General features: G+C 44.5%; 1 protein-coding gene across 1 annotated transcript in view; it reads left to right on the top strand.

Moving 5' to 3' along the window:
- Positions 1 to 828: 828 nt before the first annotated feature.
- Positions 829 to 11,504, top strand: part of Tbc1d25 (TBC1 domain family member 25) — a 22,098-nt gene continuing 11,422 nt past the window's right edge. The window contains exons 1-3 of the mRNA XM_005352819.2: positions 829 to 1,604; positions 2,986 to 3,095; positions 4,847 to 5,001. Of these exons, the coding sequence (XP_005352876.1) occupies positions 1,482 to 1,604; positions 2,986 to 3,095; positions 4,847 to 5,001 (388 nt within the window). The 5' untranslated portion in view covers positions 829 to 1,481. The remainder of the gene's footprint in view (positions 1,605 to 2,985; positions 3,096 to 4,846; positions 5,002 to 11,504) is intronic.

Here is an 11,504-nt window from a genome sequence, read left to right as displayed (position 1 = left end):
AAAAATGGATAGAACTGGCAATCACTGTGATATGTTCGAGACCAGCCTGGTCTACAGAGCTAGTTCCAGGACAGGCTCCAAAACCACAGAGAAACCCTGCCTCGAAAAACCAAAAAAAAAAAAAAAACCAACAAAAAACAAAAAAACAGCCTGGGCTACATGAATATGTCTCAAAAATGAAATTAAACCTGGAAAAAAATTTTCTGGAGAAAAGTAGAACCTCCAGAAAGCATCATATGTTTGCATTGGGAAAATTACTTAATGCAATACAGCAAGAGTTCAGAATGTATAAAACTCTTTATGTACAGTTTCTTGGATGTTTGTTTTTTTTTTAATAGTTTTTTCTCATGGGTAATTTTACACATTTTTTAAAGGTTTATTTATTAAGCATACAATGTATTGGAAGGACTCATTACAGATGGTTGTGAGCCACCATGTGGTTGCTGGGAATCGAACTTGGGACCTCTGGAAGAGCAGCTAGTGCCCTTACCCTCTGAGCCATCTCTCCAGCCCGGATGTTTGTTTTGTTTTTGAGACAGGATTTCTCTGTGTAACCCTGGCTGTCCTGGAACTCGCTCTGTAGATCAAGTTAGCCTCGAACTCAGATTCGCCTGCCTTTGCCTCCGGACTGCTATGATTAAAGTTATGCCAGTTCCTTGAATTTAAGTGAAAATTATTTATTAAGAGAGCCGGGCGATGGTGGCGCACGCCTTTAATCCCAGCGCTCGGGAGGCAGAGGCAGGTGGATCTCTGGTCTACAGAGCTAGTTCCAGGACAGGCTCCAAAGCCACAGAGAAACCCTGTCTCGAAAAAAACCAAAAAAAAAATTATTTATTAAGAGATTCTGGAAGGTGGGCACTGGAAGGTGGTTCACACCAGTAAGCCCCTGGAAGTCTGAGGTTAAAAGAAAACAAAAAACCCTTAAGTTCGAATTAACCCGGGAAAATGAGCAAGATTCAGTAAAAACAAACAAAAGAACTAAATACAAAAATCTTGAAGATCCCTCCCCCACACACACTTTTCAGGGGATTCATTTGAAGGGAAGTTTTTGAAACCGATGACATCATCTGTTACCCGAGGCACGTGGCAACTCCAAGCGGGTTCTGGAGCGTTGACGTCACCACGCTGTGGCTTCCTCCCCGCCCTCTTTTCTTTCTTGAACCCGTCGCCGGTTCGTGAATCCGGAAGTAGACTGCCAAAACAACAGCGCCACGGGACCAGGACAGGCGGGACCTAAGCAGGCACTAGCTCACAGGCAGAAAAACGCTAAATTCACGACTTTGGGGGGCGGGGTTCCTGGCAGGAGCCCTCTAGGCGCATGCTCAGAGGCGACCTCCAGGCCAGGAGGAGGGGCAGGGTTCAGAACCCTGTGCGCCTGCGCTCTGGTGCAAGGTGGGGCCGCGGGCGCCCGCACTGTAGGGTGTTAGGGTAGGGGGCAGCTGTCAACTGTCACGGAGACAGAGACGACAGTTACCGGAGGGATGGCAACACCTTCCGCAGCCTCGGACTTGGCTTGCTCTGCAGCGCCCTCGCCCGTCGGGGGTGCCCAGGCGGCAGCGGCAGCAGAGGAGGAGGAGCGAGAGGTGGTACGGGTCCGAGTCAAGGTGAGGCTGGTGGCTGGTCGGCCAGCCTGCCGGGGCACCCAATAGGCGAAAAGATGGTGGCTGCCATAGGATAGAGGGCAGGACCTGAAATCTGGGGCGTTACTGGGAGACGGGGGGGGGGCGAGGTTTGAGAGCAAAATAATGGGAGAATGAAGACATGGGTCTTGGGGACATATGGGTGTGTAACTGGAAATAGAGGGGAAAGGGCTGCTGAGTGGAGGGGTGGAGCCTATGTGGAGCCTATGGTAGAGAGGTTGGTTGGAGGGTTAGAGGAGGGGCCTCTGGAGTCCAGAGGAATGAAGGAGTTTCTGTGGTCGTCAGAAGAGGGAGTCCTAAAGTCAGTCAACATTTTGGACAGTGCACTTTCGTGCATGTCCCCACCCCTGAGCCCACGTGCTTGGGGGGGGGGCAAAAACAGTTCAATGATATGTTTTGGACACTGGTGAGTATCTTGAGAACATAATAGGAAAAGTTAGATTCTAAGGAGTTCTTTACACAAAGTCGTGTAGGAAAATTCCTCAAAAGGGATTGAAGTCACAGAGACCTGAATAAAAGAGTCACCTATGTGCATTTAAGGTGTGTGAAGAGTTCTAGGTAGAAGGGACAGCAAGAGAAAAGGCTAGGAGGTGGAGACTAGTTTGGTCTGTTCCTGTGGGTTCCCATATTGTTGGAGAGGGCAAAAGTGATAGGACAGTCGGGAGAGAGAAGGGCAGGTGGACAGCATACTCTGAGGAAGGAACTTGTTGCAATAATTCAAGCAAGCTCACACTGGAGTGGTGGCACTGGCAGTGATGAAAAGGTCAACAGATCACTTCCGCGTAATAGGCAAAGATGTAGGAAGTGAGCCAGATGAAGTAGTGGGAAGGATGTTCAGAGCAAGGCAGATGAGCACACACAAAGGGCTGGAGGAAGAATGTAGTCAAGGTAACTCCCAACAGTTTGCTACTACTAGAGCATAAAGTTCAAAATAAATCTGAGTGGAGAGAGGACTACGTTGGGACCCCAGGTTTGTTGTTGAAAACTTTTGTTTCTGTTTTTGTTTTTCGAGACAGGGTTTCTCTGTATATCCCTGGCTGTTCTGGAACTCACTCTGTAGACCAGCCTGGCCTTGAACTCACAGAGATCAGCCTGCCTCTGCCTCCCTGGGTGCTGGGATTAAAGGTGTGTGCCACCACTGCCTTAAAATTCTAAGGGCACATCCATTCTTTCTTTGCCCAGAAACTGCCTGTGCCTTCCCCTTAGAACAAAAACAAGAGTCTCCACTATGGCCAAGAGCATCCCATCTAAATTTGGTCCCTGTTTTCTGCCACTCTGTACCTCACCCACTCTTCTGAATGGTGCTGTGGCCCCTCATGGCCTACCCCTTGTCTTCTTTCCCCAGAAATGTGAGAGCTTCTTGTCACCTGAGTTCCGCTCTTTTGCTGTAGATCCTCAGATCACCTCACTGGACGTGCTGCAGCACATCCTCATCCGCGCCTTTGACTTGAACGGGTGAGTGGGCGGATGAAGCAGGCTGCTCATCTCAACGGCAACTGTCTGTCTTTTGTGGGTTTGGTTTTTTTCAAATAATTCCACGATGAGTATATGTATCTTGCTGGGAGTATTGGGGAAATGTCATAAGATAAACTAGCGGAAGTATTTTGGGCTACAGGGCGTGTGTTTTTAAAACTTTCAGGGAATGTTTCCAAAATGGTTCTCCAGACACGTTTTACCAGTTCAGCCTCAGCAGCAGTATAGAAAATGTTTTTCCTGAATGTGGTTGGTGGTCCACACCTTTAGTCCTAGCACTCTGGAGGCAAAGACAGGCAGATCTCTGACAATTCAAGAACAGCCTGCTATATGTGGTGAGTTCCAAGACAGCCAGGGATACACAGAGAGACATTCTCTCAAAAAAAAAAAAAAAAGTAAGAGGTTTGTTTCACCAACCATGGTGATACGTACCTGTGATCACAGTACTCTGAAGGAGAATCAAGGCCAGTCTAGGCTACATAATGAAACTGTCTCAAAAGGAAGAAAGAAAATAATAAAGTTGTTTTCTTCATGCCCTCCCAAACAGTGGTTATTATAAGACATTATAAAATTTGTCAGTCTGGTAGCTGAGAGTTGGTATCTCATAGGGGCAGATGTGATGTTTATTTTGTTGTGGTATGTTATTCTGGAGGAATATATGATTGTGCTAACAATTTTTAAAATTTATTTAACTTATTTATTTTATGTGCATTGGTGTGAGGGTGTCGGATCCCCTGGACCTGGAGTTACAGGCAGCTATGAGCTGCCATGCGGATGTTGGGAATTGAACCTGGGTCCTCTAGAAGAGCAGCCAGTGTTCTTTACCACTAAGCCATCTCTCCAGCCCTGTGGTAACAAATTTAAATAGTATGAAATTCAGGGGGGCTGGAGAGATGGCTCAGAGGTTAAGGGCACTGAGTGTTCTTCCTGAGGTCCTGAGTTCAATTCCCAGCAACCACATGGTGGCTCACAACCATCTGTAATGAGATCTGGTGCCCTCTCTGGCAAGTAGGCATATATGAAGACAGAACACTGTATACATAATAAATAAAAATCTTTAAAAAAAAAAAGAAATTCAGCTGGGCATGGTCGCCCATGCCTTTAATCCCAGCACTAGGAAGTAGAGGCAGGCAGGTCTCTGCGAATTTGAGACCAGACTAGTCTACAAATCAAGTTCCAGGACAGCCACGGCCATTACACAGAGAAACAATGTCTCAAAACATCAAAAAAGAAAAAAAAGTATGAAGTTGAAGGATATTTAGGATGATTCTGGGTTTACAGTGATCATCACACAAAATACTTCTTTGTATTTGCACAGGTGTATCTGAAGAATAAATTCTTAGTTTTATTGTACATTTGTGCATTAACATTCTGTTGTGAAAAATAAGAGACATACAGATTGCTTTTTTTTAAATGTAGTAAGAAGGCTGCTTTCTTCCCACTTCTAACCCCCAGCTGCACTGTTAGCATCCCCAGAGGGGACCAGCATCTTACCAGTGTTCAATGTGCCCTCCAGATATAAGCAGGTGCGGATCTGTTTCTGTGTTCATGTAACAAAGTGGGTAGAAATGGCCTAACAACCTCAGGCTGCCTGTAATCCTTGGCATAGTTCCCAGCAAATAGAAGGAAGCTGTTTTCGGTACCTTTCACACTACCTTCCTTGTTTTGTAAACTGTTCCTGAAGTTGCTGGGGAACTGGGGATCCCAAGAGCTCCTTCATATCCTTTGTCCAGGAAGAAGAACTTTGGCATCAGCTACCTGGCGCGTGACCGGCTAGGACAGGAAGCTTTCCTCTCTCTCCTTTCTGATTGGGACCTCAGCACAGCTTTCGCCACTGCCTCCAAACCTTACCTGCAGTTGCGTGTAGACATTCGGCCCTCAGAGGACAGTGAGTACCCAGTGCCAGAGGACTACTACCTTGAGATCCATCCAGCTTTTCCCATAGATAATAATCCTGCCCCTTATAGTACACTCCTGGCAGGCCACAGGGACTCATTTCTTTTAAATTATGTCTGAAGACCTGGGTTCAATCATCACTAACACCCCAAAAAGTTTGTTATAATGATGGTAGTTAGATATTTTAAAACTCAAGTTCAAGGCTAGCCTTAGCTACAAAAGCAACCCTATCTCAAAACAAAACTACGACAAAATAATTCAAGTTTTGGGTTTTGAAGATTAGGAATATTCAGCCTATATTATCATATTGGCAATTAATTTGAAAACATGGCGGCACAGTAATGTTTTCAGAGCTATTGAAGAAAAATATTCATGCTCTTGGGGAAAATCCCATTTAAGTAGGAAGTAGTGAAGTGCATGGTGTCTCCAAATAATTTTACAAAAATGTGTTTATATGTAAAAGAAATGAAATAAAGCAAATGTGATTTTAAAAAAAAGTTAATGGGTTTTGGATGAGGGGCTTCAGGTACAGGGTGTTGTGCAGTCTTGTCTTTTTTGCAGTGCTAGACATGAAAGACAGGCCTTGCTCACTCACGTTAGGCAAACCCTGTGCCATGGATGCCGTGAAGCCACACTTCCAGTGCATTCTGGTAGTCTTTTGGTGTTAGTAGTGGGGGGGTTGTCTGTTTGTTTTGTTTACATATAGGATGCTTTGCCTGCATATATGTCTGTGCACTGCATGCATGGTTGGTACCCGAGAAGGCCACAAGAGGACATAGGATCCCCTGAACTGGAATTACAGGTGGTTGTGAGCCACCTTCTGCATGCTGGGAATCAAACCCTGGTCCTCTAGAAAAGCAGCCAGTTACTTCTGAGCCATCTCTACAGCACCACTCAGTGTATTCTGTCTTTAACATTATTATGGGTTTGAATTTGGCTTTGGTTTTGGAATTTTTTGAAACAATTATGGAATATAGCCCTGGATAGCCTAGAACTTGCCATGTAAATGTGGCCGTGGCTGGCATCAAACTTACAGCGATCCTCCCATCTCTGCTTTTCCAAAGGACCTGCCTGCGTTGCCATGTTGTTAGTTTGTCTTTCTTTCTTTCCTTTTTTTTTTTTTTTGTTTTTCGAGACAGGGTTTCTCAGTAGCTATGGAGCCAATCCTGGAACTAGCTCTTGTAGACCAGGCTGGCCTAGAACTCACAGAGATCCACCTGCCTCTGCCTCCTGAGTGCTGGGATTAAAGGCGTGCGCCACCACCACCCAGCTGTTAGTTTCTTTTGTTACTAAGAATTGAATGCCAGGCCGTATGTTTGCTAGGCAGGTGTTATACCACCAAACTGCACGTTACCTTTTTTTATTTTAAGATAGGTTTCAGTAAGTTTCCTAGGCTGACCTAAAACTTAACAGTTCTTCCACCTCAGCCTTATTAATAACTGGGAATACAAGTGTGTGCCACCACACCCAGCAACATTCAACACTCAGCAAGTTTTTTTTTTTTTTTTTGGTTTTTTGAGACAGGGTTTCTCTGTGGTTTTGGAGCTTGTCCTGGAACTAGCTCTTGTAGACCAGGCTGGCCTTGAACTCACAGAGATCCGCCTGCCTCTGCCTCCTGAGTGCTAGGATAAAAGGCATGCGCCACCCTGCCTGGCAAATAAATATTTTTTTAAAAAGAAAGAAAAGGTGTGGGTGTGAAAGATGGTTCAGCAGTTAAGAACTCAGACTGATCTTTTTTGAAGGGTCTGAGTTTGGTTCCCAGCACCCCCAATCTAGCAGCTCACAACTGCCTGTAACTCCAGCTCCAAAAGGTTGATGCTCTCTTCCGGCCTCCTTGGCTCTATGTGCGCATGCATGCACACGCGTATATATACACACAAACACACACATAAATAAACATAATAAAATAAATTTAAAAAAAAAACAGAAAATGAAAAAGAGGTTGGAGAAATAATGCCCAGTGGTAGAGGACTTGTTTAGTATATTGATGCCCTAGGTTCAAGCTGTAGGATGGCCAATAAAATAATAACAATATCAGTAATAATAATTTAGTCAATTATGCCAACATCACTTGTTTTAAAAAAAATCACGCTGAGATAGCTCAGCAGATAAGAGCATTTGCTGATGTTGCAGAAAATCTGGGTTCAGTTCTAGCACATATAACAATCTATATAACTCTAGTTCTAGGGGTTTCAATTGCTCTCTTCTGACCTCCACAGGCACCAGGCAAGCAAGTGGTTCACAAACACTCATACACATAAAATATAATTTTTAAATGAATAAAAAAAAGCAACACTGATTTGAAATGCCACTCTTTTTACAGATTGGGTTCCCATATATACTTAAATTTAGTCCTGGACTTACTCTTGCATTCTGCTGACTGGCTCCATTTGTGCTACATTTAACACTATGTGTGTATGTTTTCATTTTTTATGTGTATGGAATGGGGATTTTGTCTGTGTATGTATATCTGTGTATTGTGTACATGCCTGGTGTCCTTGGAGGCCAGAAAAGGGTATCGGGATCCCCTAGAATTGGAGTTACAGATGGTTGTGAACCACCATGTGGTCACTGGGAATAGAAGCCAGGATCTCTAGAAGGAGAAGCAAGTGGTCTTAGCCACTGAGCCATCTCTCCAGTCATATATATATTTGAGATGAGGTCTCACTGTGTAGTCCTGGCTGGCCTCAAACTCAGAGGTCCACCAGCTTTTTCCTCCCAAGAGCTGCAATTTAAAGCATGTACTACCACACAGGGATAATACTATTATTTTTAATGACAGTGATTTTTGTGGTCAGTTTTAATTTTAAAAAAGCTTTTGCCAAGTTCCTGATATTCTTTTTCTTAGCTATTCTTAAACATGAATTGGTTCTTGTGAACCTTAAAATAAGTTCATCCAGTTTCAGGAGAAAAACATTAGAACATTAGGTTGGATTGCACTGGATGTATATATTACTTTAAGGTTTGGCCAATTTGACAACTTTATAATGAAGAATGTAGTAGGTATCATATATAATACCACAGACAGAAGCCCATAATGAAGAGCTTGGATGTGTCTGCAGGAAATGTGTGTGCATTCACCCAAGGTGGATTATGTAAAAACTATTTCTAGCCTCATGTTGGTCCATGTCAGGTTTTGTGTTTGCAGAAATCCTTTGCCTGTTTCTAAATGTGTTTTCAATTTTCCTATTGTTTATCTGTATATAATAGAATATTTTTCCTGTCAACTACTTTTGGCCTTGATAGCTCATATGTTCTCCTCTCCCTTCTTGGCTCCTTTCTCTCCCTCCCCTCTTTGCCCTCTCCTTCTTTTCTCTTTCCCCCCTTCCCTGCTCCCTCTCTTGGTCTCAAATAGCCTAAGCTGGCTTCGAACTTCTGATTCTCCTTTCTCTACCTGCCAAGTACCAGGATTATAGGTGTGTGCCACAACACTGGGCTGAGTGGACTCTGTGCCATTCATGTTGTTGCTGTGCCCTTCTGTTTGTTTGTCAGGTATACCACCACCCCTAGCCGCTTGATATTTGAGGGGGGCTCTCACTATAAACCTTTTGCCAGCTTTGGATTCCATGTGTTACCCATACTGGCCTCAAACTTGTGATAGTCCTCCTAACTTCATCCTGCCAAGTTCCAGGATCACAAGCATGAGCCACTCCACCCAGCTTAATTTTTTATATGAGTTTATTTGTTTTACGTCCCAGCTTGAGTTTTCCCTCCCTCCTCTCCTCCCAGTCCCTTCGCTCCCACCCCTCTTTCTTCCACCAATCCACTCCTCCTCTGTTGCTGTTTAGGAAAAGACAAGTCTCCCATGAGTATCAATAAAACATGGCATATCAAGTTGTAGTAAAGCTAAGCACCTCTCCGTGTATTAAGGCTGGGCAAAGGGGGCTGGAGAGATGACTCAGTGGTTAAGAGCATTGCCTGCTCTTCCAAAGGTCCTGAGTTCAATTCCCAGCAACCACATGGTGGCTCACAACCATCTGTATTGAGGTTTGGCGCCCTCTTCTGCCCTGCAGGCATACAGACAGAACATTGTATAAATTAATAAATAAATATTTTAAAAAAAAGGCTGGGCAAAGCCACCTAGTATGAGAAGTAAGGTTCCAAGAGCCTGTAAAAGAGTCAGAGACAGCCCCTGTTTCCGCTGTTAGGAGTCCCACAAGAGGACCAAGCTACACAACTGTAACATGCATGTAGAGGGCTTAGGTCTGTCCTATGTTAGTTCATTCTCTGTGAGCCCCCATGAGCCCAGGTTAGTTGATTCTGTGGGTTTTCTTGTGGTGTCCTTGACCCCTCTGGCTCCTACAATTCTTTCTCCCCATCTTCTGCAGGATTCCCTGAACTCTGCCTAATGTTTGGTTGTAGATCGGCTTCTGTTTCCATCCGTTGCCCGATGAAGCTTCACTGATGGCAATTAGGCTAGGCACCAATCTGATCACAGGAGATGGCCAGTTCATGCTACTTACCCACTATTGCTAGGAGTCTAAGCTGGTGTTATCCTTGTAGCTTCATGGGGGATTCCCTGGTATCAGATTTTTACCTGACTCCGAAGTGCACCCCCTTTCCAGTAGTGTCTTTCAGTACTCTACCCCCCACTATCACTCCTGTTCCCATCCCCACCTGCCCTCAGTCCACTCACAAAATCTCTTCTATTTCCCCTTCCCAGGGAGATCCAGGTGTCCCCCATTGAGCCCTCCTTGTTCCTAGCCTTTCTGGGTCTGTGGATTGTAGCAAGGTTATCCTTTACAGCTGATATCCACTTATGAGTGAGTACATGCCATGTTTGTCTTTCTGGGTCTGGGTTACCTCACTCAGGATGATTTTTTCCAGTTCCCTCCATTTCCCTTTAGATTTCCTGATGTCATTGTTTTTAACAGCGGAGTAATATTCCATTGTGTAAATGTATCACATTTTCCTTATCCATTCCTCGGTTGGGAAACATGTATGTTGTTTCTAGGTTCTGTTTATTACAGATAAAGCTGCTGTGAACACAATTAAGCAAGTGTCCTTGTGGAATGACTGAGCATCCTTTGGATATATGCCCAAGAGTGGTATAGCGAGGTCTTGGGGTAGATTGATTTAACAGTTTTCTGAGAAACTGCCATTCTGACTTCAAAAGGGGCTGTACAAATTTGCACTTCTATCAGCAATGGAGGAGTGTTCCCCTTGCCCCACAACCTCTCCAGCATAAGTTGTCATCGGTGTTTTTGAGCTTGGCCATTCTGATAGATGTAAGATGGAATCTGAGTTGTTTTGATATGCATTTCCCTGATGGCTAAGGATGTTCAACATTTTACGTATTTCTTGGCCATTTGAGATTATATTATTATTATTATTATTATTATTATTTTATTGCTTTAAAAAATACCAATGCAAATTCCCAGTTCCTCCCTTCCTCCCACTTCCTCCACACACCCTTCCCCCAACCCCTGTCCAATCTTAAGATAGGACAAGGCACCCTGCCCTGTGGAAAATCCAAGGCCCTCCCCACTACATCTAGGTTGAGCAAGGTACTCATCCAAAGAGAATAGGATCCCAAAAAGCCAGTACATGCAGTAGAGACAAATCCCAGTGTCATTGTCATTGGCCCCTCAGTCTCCCCCAACTGTCAGCCACATTCAGAGGGACTAGTTTGATCCCATGCTCGTTCATTCCCAGTCCAGCTGGAGTTGGTGAGCTCCCATTAGCTCAGGTACATTGTCTCAGTGGGTGAAACAACCCCTCATGGTCTTGACTTCCTTGCTCATCTTCTCCCTCCTTCCCCTCTTCATCTGGACCTTGGGAACTCAGTCCAGTGCTCCTATGAGGGTTTCTGTCTCTGTTTCCATCTGTTGTTAGACAAAGGTTCTATGGTGATATTTAAGATATTAAGATATTTAAGATGGGCTGGAGAGATGGCTCAGTGGCTAAGAGCTTTGCTTGTTCTTCCAAAGGTACTGAGTTCAATTCCCAGCAACCACATGGTGGCTCACAACTATCTGTAATGAGATTTGGTGCCCTCTTCTGGCCTGCAGGGATACATGCAGGCAGAACACTGGGGTCATTCTTGTGGATTCCTGGGAATTTTTCTAGAGCCAGGTTTCTTGCTAAACGCAAATGGCTTCCTCAGTCAAAATATCTCTTTCCTTGCTCTCATATCTGTCCTTCCTCCATCTCAACTATCCCATTCCCTCAAGCTCTCCCCAACCCTCCTCTTCTCCTCTCCTCTTCCCCTTCTCCTCCTGAAACTGAGAAGCTTCTGTAAAGCAAAGGACACTGTCAATAAGACAAAAAGACAACCTACTGAATGGGAGAAAATCTTCACCAATCCCACATCAGACAAAGGACTGCGCTCCAAAATATATAAATAACTCAAGAAATTAGACATTAAAATTCTAAATAACCCAATTAAAAATTGGGGTACGGAGGGCTGGAGAGATGGCTCAGTGGTTAAGAGCATTGCCTGCTCTTCCAAAGGTCCTGAGTTCAATTCCCAGCAACCACATGGTGGCTCACAAC

Source organism: Microtus ochrogaster, chromosome 10 (genome assembly GCF_000317375.1).
Source record: "Microtus ochrogaster isolate Prairie Vole_2 chromosome 10, MicOch1.0, whole genome shotgun sequence".
Classification (NCBI taxonomy): domain Eukaryota; kingdom Metazoa; phylum Chordata; class Mammalia; order Rodentia; family Cricetidae; genus Microtus; species Microtus ochrogaster.
Note: the sequence above shows the minus strand (reverse complement) of the source record. Positions and strands in the feature narration are given on the sequence as shown.